The sequence below is a fragment of the Mchenga conophoros genome, linkage group LG9 (genome assembly GCF_057382185.1).
Source record: "Mchenga conophoros isolate Kocher_MC1m ecotype Shallow Benthic linkage group LG9, M_conophoros_male_GT1.1, whole genome shotgun sequence".
Lineage (NCBI taxonomy): Eukaryota > Metazoa > Chordata > Actinopteri > Cichliformes > Cichlidae > Mchenga > Mchenga conophoros.
Genome location: NC_140534.1, coordinates 26,196,099 through 26,212,522, shown reverse-complemented (window position 1 = coordinate 26,212,522; position 16,424 = coordinate 26,196,099). Strand labels below are relative to the sequence as shown.

The 16,424-nt window shown below is 41.8% G+C and overlaps 1 protein-coding gene across 1 annotated transcript in view; it reads left to right on the top strand.

Moving 5' to 3' along the window:
• The first annotated feature begins 10,583 nt into the window (after positions 1-10,583).
• Positions 10,584-16,424, top strand: part of slco5a1 (solute carrier organic anion transporter family member 5A1) — a 36,465-nt gene continuing 30,624 nt past the window's right edge. Inside the window, exons 1-2 of the mRNA XM_085287255.1 lie at positions 10,584-10,648; positions 11,144-12,626. Coding sequence (XP_085143381.1) covers positions 11,666-12,626 — 961 coding nt within the window. The 5' untranslated portion in view covers positions 10,584-10,648; positions 11,144-11,665. The remainder of the gene's footprint in view (positions 10,649-11,143; positions 12,627-16,424) is intronic.

Sequence of the window (16,424 nt, the reverse complement as noted above, 5' to 3'; positions counted from 1 at the left end):
TTGCTAATTTGGACGGCTGAACATTAGCTTCAACGTACAAGGAGACATACTGTTTACTGTGCATAAGATATTATTATATTTAAGTTATTTAAATTTCTAATTAAACTTTAAAGGGTTGGTTCTTCCATTCATATCATTTGTGCTTATAGGATCATGCTTATGAGTGTAACATGTGAGCAATGGGCTTCACTCAGGTGCTCCTATCCCCCTGTGCCCCATTATTTTTAAACCTGACCATTACACTGTCCCTTCAACTCCTGTGACAAACACACACATAATGAAGGCAGCTCCCAGACCGAGCATCCATTAACTGTGACTGTTGTTGTCCTGTAACATGTCTCTGCCTTGAGACGAGTCTCTGAGCTGAGAGGCAGTTTTGATGTGTGTGGTGAGGAAGCTGACAGGTATTCAGAGGTGGACGGGGAAGCACAGGTGCACGCACATGCACAAGTGGGATGCACATACCCAGACACATAAACTTGTTTAATTTAATTAGCATCCCTTCTAAGTTTTGGCAGCTTTTTTTAGTCTTTATTGCATTAGAACAGAGAAACCATGAGAAGACACACAGTAAATAGCCTGAGGACAGATTTAAGCCCAGGCCTCTGCATCCAGCCTTCCAGCACATGTGTCTCCATGATTTTTAAGATCTTTCAAATGCAACGAAATGACCAAAGCGAAGTGAAGTGACCTATGTGCTTGCTATTTCTGTTCTTTGCATTAATTGGTTTAACATCTCAATCCACACGTCTCAATCCCCTCCCCCCCGGTCTTTCTAATCACACAGTGCAATGGACAGGATGAATACTGATCCCCCTCTGGGACGAAAACCAACAACCACAATCACAATCTGCTTTACAACTGATAATTAGCACGGGGAAAACATCTCCCATTTGGGCTGAGAGTTTGAAAAACACATGCAAAAAAAAAAAGCAACACTGTGTGTCTAAATGATGATGATAATCCTACATGGAGCATACCTGGGGCGTATACAAATGTGCCTGCAAACCAGAGCACAGGCACACTCCCACAGCAACTCAATTACAGCGCGAGTCCTTCATAGATCTGTTAGTTTATCTGATAGCCAGATCACCTGATCGATAGAGAACAACCACTGAGGCTTTATTTAAGCCTGCCGATCATTAATGTGGGGCCTGCAGTGCAGAGACGGAGCAGGGATGGAAACCTGTTGGAAGAGCTCAGCAGCACAAACAAGGCCAGCACCAGATGTGTGTGTGTGTGAGGCTGTTGTCGGAGTTTCTGTAAGCAAGATCGAGAGTTGCGAGCTTGATTTCTCACTCTGGTTGATGGAGCGAGGGCCGGGAGCTCATCTCATCTTAAGCAGCAGTCGCCCTCGCTGTATTGATCCCCATATAATCATTGACGGAGCAATCTCTAAATGACTGGCATGGGATTCAATTAAAGGCTCAGCCCACTGATGATTTCTTTTTCTCATCCACCTTGCATGACACCACCTCCCTCAGTGCCTCAATAAAAACACCGTACCTCCTCAATTAATGGGTAACTAATAAATGAAATAAATGACCACTTGTTTCTCAGTGACAAAAGACCTGTGATGAGAGTGGCCGGCCTCTAAACACAGAGGCACGGGGCAGCACACTCCAGTGTTTGCATTAAGATGTCGTATAAAAGTTTGGCCCATTGTGGGCCATGCTTCCTGGCCCATGGCGGGGCTTACTGTCACAGGGCTAATTGTGCCTCTGCTTAGTCCCTTTGTGGCAAAGCACACTTCTCTTGTGTGTGGGGCGAAAGAAAGACAGCCTTTTGGAGCTTTTGGAGGGGTCTAGGGGGGTGGCGGTTCAGGGCGTGAGGAGGAGGGTGAGCACCGGCAGTAATGAAGGAGCAGGCACGTATGGCCAACAATGAGATCCATGGGATTATGGTACAGACAAAGACAGTGTTGCGGCAATTACAGTGCAAACACCGCTGTATTGTGTTTATGTGTGTATGTGTGCGTGCATGTGGGTCCACAGAAGTGAGGGCATTGCTCTGTTAGCAGCTGTGTCTCAAGAACCTGATCGCTGTAAGAAGAAGAGGTGTGTGTGTGTGTGTGTGTGTGTGTGTGTGTGTGGCCTGCAGAATGATTAAAATCAGAGAGGAAATAAAGGGAAAGAAACCTGCAGCTTGTGTATTTTTGTTTGTTTAGGGTTTTTTGCACCAATAATGAATAAATATATAAAAAAATGGCAGTGATGTCATACATTTCAGTCTTCATCAGCAAATCTCTCAAAAAGACAGAAATTAACAGTGTGCAAATTTATTTCTCACGAGTGAAAAATACCTAAAATTCTTAGTAAATACGTAGTAAATAAAAAAAACTGACTTTTCTTCTTTTACTGGACGAGGACAATGAGAAAAGAAGACTCATCGTTTAAAGTGTTTGTTTTAGTATTCCCAAACTACATTTACAGTTATATTATTTTAAATAAGTGCGTATTGTATTGTTTTAAAATCAGCTAAAAGTCTACACAGCACAATGAGAAAAACAAAAGACCTGTTTGAATTTAAAAATATCCCTTTGAATGTGCACACAAAACTACTCATTTGTCCTTTTTTTGTGATGATCTCATCTCATTCACTCATTTCCTTAATTAACCGCTTATCCAAAGCCTCAGAATCACAAACTCTAAACTACTAAACTGACCTATTTTTATTACACTATCAGTGCTAAGTGTCTTTTTGTAGATGCATGCACAAAGCAGTGCTTACTGTTTTCTCACACTGTAACACGAAGCACACTTGCAATCTAAGATGTGCATTGATCTTAGCTCACCAAATGCATCTTGGGAACTGTTACCAAAACTTGTCAAACTAAGGCCTTTTGGTCCAGCCTGTCATTTTCATTGAAATACTACCATTTCCTTCATTAATGAAGCTCAGGCTTATTATCAGGAGTGGCCCATTTACAGTATGGCTAGAAGGTAATTAGTGGGATGAGCTGGGCAGAAGGATCCTCTTCAAGGGTTAAGAAGCCACACACTCAAGTACCCCTGGCTTCTGAAGACCAGTGGAGCTGGTGTGCTTCTGGGTGGCTTGATAACAAAAGGAAAGAGCTTCCCTTTTAGAAGCACCCGCGCTAGCACCAACTCAGTTCAGAGGCTTTGGTTTATTTCAGTCACAAAGTCATATTCAAAATATTTTATTTTCTTCAGGAATCATGCTTCCTATTCAAAATGAAAACATGCAAGAGAAATAACCAGTTTAGCATTTGTCTTGCTAACTTGCTAGCAGGCAGGTAGAGCCCACACATACACACCTTCCTTTCCACTGACAGATAAGACAGAACCTCTGTTTGAGTGGCTGATGGTGATTACCTGTGCCCGAGGGCCTGAAACACTCACACATACTACAGATAGCAGCTTAATCCTCAATTATTCCATTCATATGGAGGTAATTGTCTCCCATGAATATGAAATGTTTGGCAGTCTCTCCTTTAACACTGTGAGAGCTCTGTTGATGCTCCTGGTGGAGAACAAAGCCCTCAAGGTATGTCCCATTTCCATATGGGGGAATTGAGGAAAGCTTGAAACATCCCACTGTTTACAGTAAACTCCTGGTCCCTTCAGAGGATCTGGAAAAGCTGGCACTCATACCAGCAGCTTACTCTTTAACCTTCACCCGCCAGCTGCTCTTCATTTAACTCCCCGAGCTGAGATCATTTCTCCGCATGCACTGCGCAGAGTTATTTTAAATTTTGATATACGATAATCGACTATAACATTTCATTTGAGTTCCTGATGCATTCAGATTTATGATTAGAGATTTCATTTATTATTTACCAGCACTTGCTGTTAATGTAGGCTGTTAATGCAACAGCTTGACCTATGTGTAGCGCAGTCGTGTCTTTATTTTATTTATGCTTATTGAACTGTATGATGCTTTGTTTATATATTCTACATAATGATTTCAAGTTTCTGTTTTTAACTCTTACACTGTTACAGCAATCTATAATCACATTAGATTAGTTCTAAGCTCTGAGATGTTTTCCAATGCCGCCCTCAGCAGGAGATGGTTCTCGGCCATCACTGCGTAATTAACTTTGCTAATCAAACCTGTATTCTATCAGTGTTAAAGATCCCTACAGGGAAAGGAGCTGTTGTGCTCTTTTCTTAACAAGGCACATATTTGTTAATGTCCTCCTGATTTATTGGGAAAGGGACATTCAGTGAGCCTTTGTCATGGAGAGACCTCTATACAAGAGCTCTCATTGGGTGAGCAGGACTACCAATCAGGCTTTTGACGGTCAGAGTTTTTTGGAGGATGGGCTGGGGAAAGCGGGGTGAGGACTTTAGCATAAGCATGGGCTCAATCTGCTAGGACTGCTCTGCACAGTAAGGGGCCCTCCACAGGCTTGTACCAGGGGTCTTTATTTCAGGGTTCTTGCACTTTTTCCCCCCTTTTTAAAAAAACCCCACAGCAACTACATCAACCTTCTGTCCTGACCTGCTTGACTCATTCATATGTATCAGTTGCTCTCTGGGCTGCGAAGTTTCCAGATGCATGCCTGCGTGAATAGGTGAACTAATTTGGGAAGTAGTCCTAAGACACAGACAGGGGATCCTGTCCACAACACAAGAATGTAGACTTAGAAAAGCAGCACAAAGAGAAGAGCTAATTTACAAGGATGCCGTTCTTGTAAGCAGAAGATGGTGAAACAGTACCACAGAGGGTTATAGTTCAAGCACAGAGTTCTCCTAAATCTTGTGCTGCTGTAAAGCCATTAGCTGATGAAGCCATGCAACAGTCAGCAGAAACTGAATTATATCTTTTCAAACAGTGACGCAAAAACAGCAAAAGACCTAAAAAAGATGCATTGTTATTATAAAGATTAAGTAGTATTTCTTATAAAGAAAGTATCACATTTGCTCAGTGGTCCAGGAATTCATAGTAACACCCCTGACTTCCAGTTACAGATGCACACACCTCCGTGTCTACCATTATTAGATTTTTCCCGTATGCCACTCGGTGGACATGATGCTCAAGGCTGCACATACAGGAAAAAGTGTGGATTTGAATAGTGGGGGATGGGCATGTACAGTATATATATATATATATATATATGTGTGTATATATATGCATGCACAAACATGCCAGTGTGTGTGCCGTTCCCTGTAACAGGCAGACACTGTGAGCTAAGAAACAGACAGCGCTTCATTAGTGATTCCTGTAATGTCAATAAAGTTGGATGGTTAACAGGAAGAGTGTGGGATGGGGCAGGGGGAGACCGACCCAAGGCCATGGGATGTGTTGGACCAGGCTGATGACGGTGGTGAGCCCATCACTCATCAGCTGACAGAGAGAGATCTCACTGTCACAGTAAATATGCAGGAAGCACTCTGAGTATTGTAAAGACTGTGTACAATCGACCAGTGGACAACGAAAAGCTTAAATCCCCCAAATCAAAGGCCTACCGAGTATTTGTTTTTAATGTGATGTTTGAGAGAACACATTTTTCCTTCTTAACATCCAGATGTTGGTAATTACTATACAATATTTTCTGAAACATTTCACACTTTAATTCAACCCTATCAGAGCAAAATTCTTTTGGTAATTCTCAGCATCCCAGTTTAGCTGTCCATTGCACATATTATAATTATTATAAGAAAATGTGTAAATGTAATATTTCCAGGTTCAGTACGAACAATTAAACACATAATGAAGTCATACTGTATTTATTTAATTAGAAAAATTGTAGAAATATCCTAACTTTGAGGGCACATGAGACAACATATCTCTTTAAGGACTAAGGATCTCAGAGATTTTGGTCCATGTTGACACGGTAGTGTCACACAATATCACACAGTTGCTGTGGATTTGTTGACTGCACAGCCTTGATGTGACTTTCCCGTTTCATCACATCCCAAAGATGCTCTGTTGGATGTATATCTAGTGCCCGTAGAGGCCATGTTTAAGAAACCAGCCTGAGATCATTTGAACTTTGTGACATGGCATGCTATCCTGCTGGAAGTAGCAAATAGAATATGACTACACTGTGTTCACAAAGGGCTTTATGTTGTCAGCAGCAATGCTCCGGTAGACTGTGGTGTTTAAAGAATGATCAGTCGGTACTGAGGGGCCAAAGTGTGTCAAGAAAATATCCAACCCATACCATCTGGATGTTGCATCAGGAATTGAGAGTCATCAAATCAGGGAATGTTTTCCAGTCTTCAGTTGGAATGATTCGTGTGAACTGTGGCCTCAGGTTCCTGTTCTTGGCTGACAGGAGTAACACCTGATGTAGCTACTCTTCTGCTGCTGTAGCCCATCTGCCTCAAGGTTCGACGTGTTGTCTATTCCTGTGCAAACGTTGCTTGTAAAATGTTATTATTTGAATTACTGTAGACATCCAGTCAGCTTAAACATCCTCTGACCTCTGGTATCATCACACTTATTTTCACCTTAGTGGTGGTCGTCCAGAATAATCCCAGTAGATAAGACGGTCAGATACTCAACCTGGTACCTGCCTGACACCAACAATGTCTCTGTTAACAAGCAGTCCAACAGGTGTACCTAATGAAGTGAGTGTACAGTTAGGTTTTTGTTCATCTGTTAGTTTGTTTTTTAGGAAATTCGCTGTTTTCAGGATTGTTATTGTAAAACAACTTCCACCATTCCCATTAATAACTGAATATATGCATTTAATAAAACCAATGAAATATTTTAGAAAATGTAAAACGCATTCAACCCTGCAACAGGATTGCAGCCCCATTATATCAGGAGTTCTGATGAGCCTGGAAATCTTTGCACTATTGACATTATTGACTCTAGCAGCTATCAGTACACCACATGGCATCATTCAGTTGAGACATTCGTGGGACATTTGTGAAAAACTAAGATTGCCAGAGTCCATATATAGATACAAATAACAGAAAATCACTGAAAATGAATCAGAAGCATATCTGCTGTTCACGTGATTTAGATGCTACCAGAAAGATCAAACCACTAATTTATGGTGGGGGTGGGAAGTGTTTGTATTGCAAGGTTGTGTAACACATGTGGGTAAATGTTTCAATTTCTCTGGAAATCATTGTGTACTTTTAGAGAACTTTGAAAAATGAATGAATGAATGAAAAAGTGCTGTGCTTATTCAGCATAACCAAAACGTTCTGAAGATATTTCCATAACTTCAGACATAAAAATACTCAAACTGTGAGTAATGGCATTATGTAAATACCGAATCTGAAGAATGAGGCTACTATTTAAAGGGGGACTATGAAGCTTATTTACCACTTATGATTTCTATTCTTGGGCTCTTTTAGAGTAGCTTTGCATGAGTCAAGTTCAAAATAATCCTTATTTATCTTATACTTCAGGTAGAACATTAGGAAAAACATTAACCTCCCAAGACCCGAGCTCTTCCATGGCATACATTTTTAATTTCTCTTTGATATTTGGGCATAGTGGGACCCAGTGAATGTAAAAACAAAGAATTACCAGATTGATTTTTTTTAATCTGATTTTTGTTTATAAGAAAAATGAGAGCCACATATGAGGATATTCGTATAAAATGTTGATAGATCAGTGGCAGTATAATGTCCTCATAAGTGGACATCAGGCCCTTGTAGAGCAAAATGTAGTGTTTTGGTCTAAATAACCCAAAATGTGATGTCTGCATATGTAGACGCCAGGTCCTAGGAGATTAAAAATTAAATAATGCACTTAATGGGTGAGAAAGCCATTTTCTGTTTTTCAGGATACACAATGAATCTTAAGGGGCACCTGTGCAATTTATTCTTAAATATCCACATCTGATATGGCTGATTTTCAGTTGTTAGTCAGATGTAACCAACATGTAAAGATGTGTCTTAGAAGGTTCTTGAAAGAGCTGGATCTAACCTACCTTACCTCATCATTTCAGGTGTTACTACTAATAATAATCTGAGAGCCTGAGATGAGAAGGGTTAGTTTTTCAGACATGCAGCAGATATGGCTAAGCAATGCTCTGCTTGATTAATGCATATCTTCATATTTAGTATCAGAAAAAAATTATTAGATAAACTATGCATTTAGTCTACAACCAGGAAAATCAGTGCTGTATGTCTTCCCAGAAGCATCCTCTGGTTGAAGCTGCTAATCTTGAGGTCAAAGCACCATCTACTGGTCATCATTAAAAAGCCAAAAGCGCTGCTTTTAATAGCTACTCTGCATGCATCCATGCACTAGATGGTAGTGTTGTACTTGTCTCATCCAAGGGACCAGCGCTTAGTTTGTGCCCCTACTTCATATTACAAATACAAATAAAAACTAAAGGTTTTGATGTTTATTTGCTGTATATTCCAGTTAATCCTTCTGTTTTTAAAAAAATCCACAGTGCCGGTCTCCCTCTTCAGTGCCAGTTCAGCAGAGAATGATCAGTTTCTTCATAAAACATCCCTTCTGTGTATTGGCCAACAATATTGAAATTTCCAGTAGTTTGATTTCTGACCCCATATGAGTAATAAACTATTCTGCAGTCATTATAATAAGTGGCTGTAAATTCTTACTGGTGGGAATATCTGAAATGCAATGCAGTGATAATAGCTGGCAGCGCTTGTGGGAACCATTTAGACGTGAAGGAAAGCTTTGTAGTGGCTCCACTGTTAAAATGCAGTCTTGTTCAGGCCCTTGTGGTACAAATTTGCTTGTTTATGTGGGAAAATTTCTGTTTGTCCTTTTGCACAAAAAAGGCATGTTTTGTTCTTCTGCTGGCATTTAAGAGAGATTCTTCTAAAGCAGGACTGAACTCCATAAAAACTATCCCTGAGAAAACGTGTTCGTGTTAACCTTTAGAAAAGGCTGCTCCTGTCATCTGTGAAGTCTCCATTCACTCTCCTTGTTCTCACAAAGGTCATGGGCTAACCAAATGTCCCCAGGATAAGGCTAAAATGTTGCTATCCTCTCTGAAAACAGCATTTGGCATTTCTGCCGTACACCATGAATATACAGTATGCGGAGTAGACAGATACTTCTTGAACATCTACAATTCATTCCACATGATTGGAACTAAATGGAGATATTGTGTTGGAGGTCCTGACCTCATAACTTTGCCAGGTGAATGGTGGCTCTACTGAACCCACATAATAACCAAATATTATAGGACATATTAGATAATCACACTTTTCTACATTGGATAGAAATGTAAAGGCGTTATAGGCAGTGGTCAGCATTGCAGCCTCACAAAAAGAAAGTCCAGAGTTTGAATCCACTGACCTCTCTGTGTGGAGGTCACAGGAAACTTTCAATGTCAGAACATCACAACAACATCAAATGTTAAGCCTGGACATCGTGTCTCTGTAAAAGTTGTGCTCCTCCATGGAGGAGCTGAAAGACATCTGAATTAGAGGAGGAAAGGACTGATGTAGCTTGTAGACCAGGAAATTAATTAATGACCACCAGCATAGCGATCCATCTTTCTGACAGGCCAGCCTCTAGTCTCTAAAAAAGGAAAGCCTTCAGCCCAGATGTTTTACATTTAATATCTACATTTACAAGTGAAAAATGAACAAATGTATTTTACAATCTCATTTTTTATGAGTGGAAGTGGTGTTGCAGTCCTCTTGAGAAATATCAATATATGTCATGAGACATTTACGTTATCCTCCTCAAAAGGCAAGTTTCATGATTTACATTAATGAATCTCTATTGTGTATTGTTTGTATTTCTTAATAAAAGGTTAAAACATTTTGTCCAAGGATGAGGATGTTATGTTATTTGCGGTGTTTACTGCAGCGCATCCCTGGAGGCCGTTTCATCATTGACAAGGTGGTAGGAGCAGTGGTCTCAAAGAAATGAAATGACTACGCTTGATGTTGCTTTAAATTTATGGCTTCAGAGAGTGTGGCAAGCTCAGAGGCCATTGTCAATCCCAGTCAATCACTGCTATGTCAGCAAGGGTCCCAGCTGTCCACATGACGTAGTGCACTAAACCAGTGACCATATGGACTGACAAGCATGCTGGTACATGGAGTCACAGTGTCAGTGCAATTTAAGTTAAGAGAAAGAAAATTAAATTTCGGAGAATTTACTTGAGTAGCAGATGTAGTTTATGCCTGAAAGTACCTTCGTTACTGAAGTCAATTATTTCTACGATAAAGCAAAGAAATGGACGTAGGTTGGGCTTACGGAAAGAAACTACAAATCCCAGTATGGCTGGTGTGGGAAAAACAATTCACCCCCACAATCTGGGGCGTTCAAATTGCTGTAGCCGCGTTGGATTTTTACCGTCACAGTTGGAAAACTGTGAAAAAGATAATCAGCCTTACGATTAATGTTCGTGGTGAAAAACCGCAGGACGCAGGCCGAGAACTGCAATATCCCAGAGCTCAAAAACAAAGCACTAATTTCACTTATGGCCTTTAAAAACATGTAAATCTTCAATTAAGTATACACTTCGAACAAGAAAATGCTTATAGTCATATCAAACATGCAGTTCTAGCGCGTTTTCCATTTTACGAGTTTTTGTTATGAAAAATTAAAAACATTTAATAGTTTTTTCCTGCACTGTTTCAGGCTCTAAACTCTGCGTTATATGATTTCCGACCGTATTTGAAAGCATCCCCAGCGGTAGCAGCCCCTCCGCATCACACACAGATTCATTCACTGTGTGGCTGCTCCGTGTAGAACAACAGGCTACCTCCCTCAGTCCTGTGTGAGTATTCCAGCCTCTGAGCCCTTCGTTAAAGTTAGAATAAATATTAAATTGTCGTTTAGCCTCGAGGTCAGATTTCTTTTAAGCTTCAGCACAGTAATATTTCTCTTGCGGTTGAATCGGGGGTTTTATTTCTTTTCAAAGTCATGACTGAGACGTTTGTGGACAGCATGGTCTTTTGTTCTCTAGCTATATTTCTCGTTTTGACAAAGGAGAGCTGGGTTTTTATTTTGCCTAACCGCCTCGGCAGCTCGACACCAGTGTTTGCTAGTGTGGGTTATTTTTTTTTTAATTTTTGTTATGAAATATTCTCCAGTCCTGTGTAGCAGTTAAGCTTTACAAGGCGACTGGTATAATCCTGTGTAGACATAAAACTGACATAAGAGGAAAGGGCTGTATTTTGTATTTAGGCCTGTATGAATGTATCCACTTTGGAAGTAGCTATACTTAATTATGTTTTTCTTAACCCCCCTTTTTTGTATTGTTTTTTTCTAGGATGCTGCACAGCAAGGGAACAAAGGAAACAACAGAAGCTTTGAACCAATTTTGCCATCTAACAAAGAGCCATAAAATCAAAATCAACATGGGATCCTAGATAAGAAAATCATTGTGACAGCATCTTTTTGTTGTTGATTACATTCTAGGAAATGTGTTGTCAACAGATAACTCTGTTGATGACTTCAGGTTTTTAGTTCAAGAAGGTGATGTTTTTCCGTGTGCAGTCGAGCTACCGCTATCAGGATTGTTTTGTGTCTTGTAAGCATATTAGGAGTCTGATGTTTTGCTTTGAGGGAGGCTGCTTGTGACAGAGCGGTGCTGCTGTGAGTGGGGATGTGGAATAAAACATGCACATAACTAGAGGAGTTCAGTCTGCCTCAGTATCACTGACAGGGCAGTCCTTTCTCCAGCACACAGCCCTGCAGCAGCTCTACACTTTCCTCATGTGGCACTAGTTACTGACTGGCAGACTTGTCAGCGCAGCCAGGGGCCGACTGAAGCTGAAACTCCAGCTGCGCCATGGCTTCATTGGACAATGATGAAACTGGGAGTGATATGTCTGAGTCTCTGGAGATCTGTGAGCTCCAGGACCAATACATGGAGCCAGAGAACTGCTTCAAGTCCAAAAGTCTACCAATCCTGAATGAACCTTGTCAACAGGGTGGCAAGGCTGCCGAGCCTCGGCTGGTCGGCACAGCCCACACTTGTGTGGCCCTAGAGGACAGTTGTGGGCTTCATCGTAAAACCCCAGACTCCAGCCAGGAAGAATCCCCCTCCTCCAGAACAGACTTCTCCCCCTCTATGTCCAGCATGGTGGGGCTCAGCAGCTCCCTGCCTGTGGAGGGCCACAGGGCCACAGGCTCCGGTGGCAGAAAATTTGGATTCTCCATCACCCGCCTTATCCGCATCCCAGCTAGAAGGTATGTGCAGGTCATCCTGAGCGACTCGCGCTGCTTCTTGTTCTGCATGTGCTACTTGACCTTCATCCAGTCCCTGATGGTCTCGGGCTACCTGAGCAGCGTCATCACCACCATTGAGAAGCGCTACAGCCTGCGCAGCTCCGAGTCCGGCCTGCTGGTCAGCTGCTTCGACATCGGCAGCTTGCTGGTGGTCGTCTTCATCTCGTACTTCGGCGGTAGAGGTCAGAGGCCACGCTGGCTGGCTGTGGGGGGTGTTGTTATCGCTGTAGGCGCAGCGCTGTTTTCCCTTCCCCACTTCATCTCACCACCTTACCAGATCCAAGAGATGAACTCCTCAGCGGGCCACGAAGGCCTTTGTCAGAGCAGCAACAACAGCGGCCGTGAACTGCTGGACGTGGCATCGTGCCCTCGCGACCAGGAGGGCAATGAGCACAACCTGTATGTGGCACTGTTCATCTGTGCCCAGATACTCGTGGGCATGGGGTCAACGCCAATCTACACCCTGGGACCCACCTACCTGGACGACAATGTGAAGAAAGAAAATGCATCTCTGTATTTGGGTAAGTAGCAGCAGAACAGGAGGCACTGCATTCAGAAGAGGATAAATCTGTTCCGTCCTCTAATCCACTTCTGTTTTCCTTGCTTATGACTGACATTTGCAAAAAGTCAAGGAATTATGTTTCAACACTAAAGCACTTAGTTGGTTTTGCTCAGCCCAGACTGGCTGAATTTATATAAATAAATCTGTAAAGCTTACAGACCGCTTTCTACGACTTGAGCAACTTCACAGTTAAACCGAGCAGCTCTGGTGTGTGGCTGGAAGAATGCCGAGACGCTGGGTTACACAGTCAGTGGTTTGTAACACAATTAGCATCGCTTACCCGAGCCTATTTCATTCCATTTGTTAATGGATTGGATGTTGGGAACGTCCGAGGCGGAAAGGTTATGAATTTCTAATTCGAGAGATTTAAAAGACTGCTTTTTAATTTGTTGGGTCATGTGATTTTTACAATGCATGCGTTTATACCTCAAGATTTTATCCCCCACTCTCATGCTCTGTTCTTCTGATTTAAACCTCTACGCCATGTGACCTCTGCACCACGCTGAGGTAAATACAGAGACTGCAAAGTCAACCTTGGGCCAGAGGCACACAAGAGATGAATCTGTACCAAGAAGCAGAACTAGGTTGCTTATGATTAATAGACCACAACTGGCTCTGTGTGTGCGTGTTTTCTCCAAGTTTTGTGTGTGCATGAAGAAGCCAGAAAAGACAAGGTTGTGTTCGAGGTGTTAGCAGACTGTTTTCTCTGTTCTTATGTGTACTTCTTCACAGGTTTCCTTTTATTTATCTGTGTCGGGGCTTTACCCGTCTCTTAATGTGTTTGCTCAGATTAATTGGATTTATGTAGATGTATCGCATACTTTAAATAGCTCATGGAGTAGCTTATGACTGTAGTAATCCTATATGTGCACTGTAGCTGGGTTACCGCGACATGGGGCACCCTTCAGTCTTGGAGACGGCCACTAAGGCTACGTTCACACTGCAGGTCTTAATGCTCAAATCCGATTTTTTTGATCAAATCCGATTTTTTATTTTTTTTTGTCTGCTCGTTCGCACTACAAATAAAATGTGACAGCAAACGCGCTCTAGTGTGAACCCTCAAAGCGGCCCGCATGCGCAAAAGAAGACGTCACACACAACGCGCTCTGTTTAGTCCCAGACCAACCAGTATTGTTTGACTGATGGCCCTTAATATAAAGACTTGTTTCGGACTTTACGTTTCCCAATTTTGCTTTAAGTTATAAAGTTATTTTGTTATTTACATATGGCCTAATAATTATCTTTATTGCTGTTTTAGAGAGGAGCGGTGCTTCAAAGGATAGTTGCAGATTTCTGTCAGAATCTGCAGATTATACAGTACAAATAAAATGTTCACGTTTCTCCAACGTTGTCTTCCCAGCTGTTTCACTAACATCTACACGGGATGGCCGGGAAGTGTTCGCGATGTCTTATCAGGCGCTTCTCTGGCGCTGATAATTGGCGTCTGTCTTGTGTCAGTGACATAGAAGACGGATTTAATGCGACATGACCGTTCAAACAGCAGTCGCTTTCTAAAACATCAGATATGTATCGGATTCAGTACCACATATGAAAGTGACTCCGATCGGATTTGAAAATATTGGATTTGTGCCGTTCACACTGTCATACCATGATCGGATATGGGTCGCATAGGGTCAAAAAAGTCGTTTCATTTTTGATTTTTTACACTAAAACCATCAGATAAAAGATAAAAACAAGCATTCAGAGATACAGAGAATATATGGTTGTTTTGTATAACTGTTCAAAACTCTTGAACCACTGACTGTTTTACTTGATTTGTCCACTTTTTGTCATCGAAATCGTTGATTAGATGTTCACCGGTGTGCATGAGCATCTGTTTCAGTGACAGCTGACTACTAGTACTTTTGAAATTAGTGCCTATTTTACCACTGAAATGAATTCACATCATTAGCCACGCTGCTGATGCTGGCCCAGTTATTTCAGCATTGCGCAGCCTACAGAGCATCGGTCTGCTCTGCTGCCTGCACTGTTGCCCTCGAGACCCAGTATTGATCAGATCCCTTCATCACAGCGACTCATTGCAGCATAGCTATCGAACCATCCACAAAAACAAGGCCCAAACGGTCTCAGACACCAACTTGCTTCGCCTTCATCCTGCTAAGGTATTTCCGCAGCAGATGCATTAGGGCTCAATATGCTCCCTGAGTCGTCCTGCTCAAGACGTCCCTTTGTGCAGATTTCCATCAAAAGCAGCGCTTGCTCTGATGACCTTGATGGCTATTTTGAGAGAGCTCACAAAGGGATAATCTGTTCACTCCAGTAAAGCATTGTTTGGAAAACCAGACATGTTCTGACATGTCAGAGGGAGCAGATAATCGGGGGAAAAATGTACGTTATTTGTATTGTAGATCCCCAGAGAACCATGGTAACGCAGTTTCAGTAGTATCCACTTTGAGAACTCTTATCTTTCAGAGTCTAGACAGCGATGGCTTATCATGCTTTCTTGTGAGTTTGAGTGTAAACATAACCTGAACAGAGGAAGGAGAAGAGACCTTACAGCAGGACTGCAGGTTTTCACCCAGAAAATCATTTTGTAAAAATATAGGCTAACCCACATCTAGAAGAAGCCTCCCCTTTTCTCCTCCCTTCAAACCCATTAATGTAAACCCTATCTCAATTTGCTCTGCCTCAGAGGGGAGGAGTTGCTCTTTTGTAGGGCAACATGCTTTACGTTGAAGGGTACTTCTGGTGTCCTTGGAGAGAGAAAAGGCATGCACATGTGTAAGAGAGATGTATATTTGATGCGTGTCTTTGTGTCTGCATGAGTACACAGAGCCCATCACTCCATTTCTCAACTCCGGCCCACATCTCTGGGGTAATATAATAGGGACCGTGTCTGAACTTTACCTTTTTTGCTCTACTTTCAGAGCAAATGGTGACATCAGTGTAGCATTTATGGTGTGTTTTGCCGCTCTCGTCTGTTTTCTAAAGACATGACTTGGACGGACACAGGGGCTACTACCTTTCCTCTTGTCTTTCCTCTTCTTTCGCTCAGACAGATTTACAGCATATCGTTCTTGGTGTTACTATGGTGAACGTTTGTCTGGGAAGTCACTTCATTTGTGTGATGGTGGCTCGTTGCAGTGGGTACTGTTGTGTGGCAGAATAATCATTTGCAATAGATGAATGAAAGAAAGATGTATTTGAAACACTTTTGTTCTTGTTATTTCTGTTCAGTTTACTCAGCTATTGTTGTGACTTGTTCTCTATAAGTAAAACTACCTCAAAGCACCTTATAGTTAAAAGTAAAGACCCTACAAACCCTTAACAATCAGATGATCCCTATGAGCAAGCACTGGGCGAAAGTGGGAAGGAAAAACTCCCTTATAACAAGAAGGGAGGGGAGGAAGGACCAATTGTGGTTAAAGGGGAAGGAGACAGGAGAAAATTGTTGTTTTTGTTTGTTTGTTTTTTTAAATGAATGTCTCCAAAGAGATCCATAGAACTAATCAGTAATCGTGTTTGTCTTTGAATATTTCCTCCACACCAGCCTTTGGGCTGTGGCTTAACCTGTGCTTATTAGATGGGGTCTTTTTCCCCTCTCCACTGATGACCGCAGTGATTTACATGCTAATGATGCAGAGAAGGTGTAATTGACATGGAATAACTTGAGATGCTGGGTTTGATTTTACTGCCTTCTGCATTCCACAGTAACTTTCAAATGGCGTGCTTGAGCTAAATTTATAATAAAATAAACAGAAAACACTGATATTAAAACCTTTTGTTTATGCTCTGT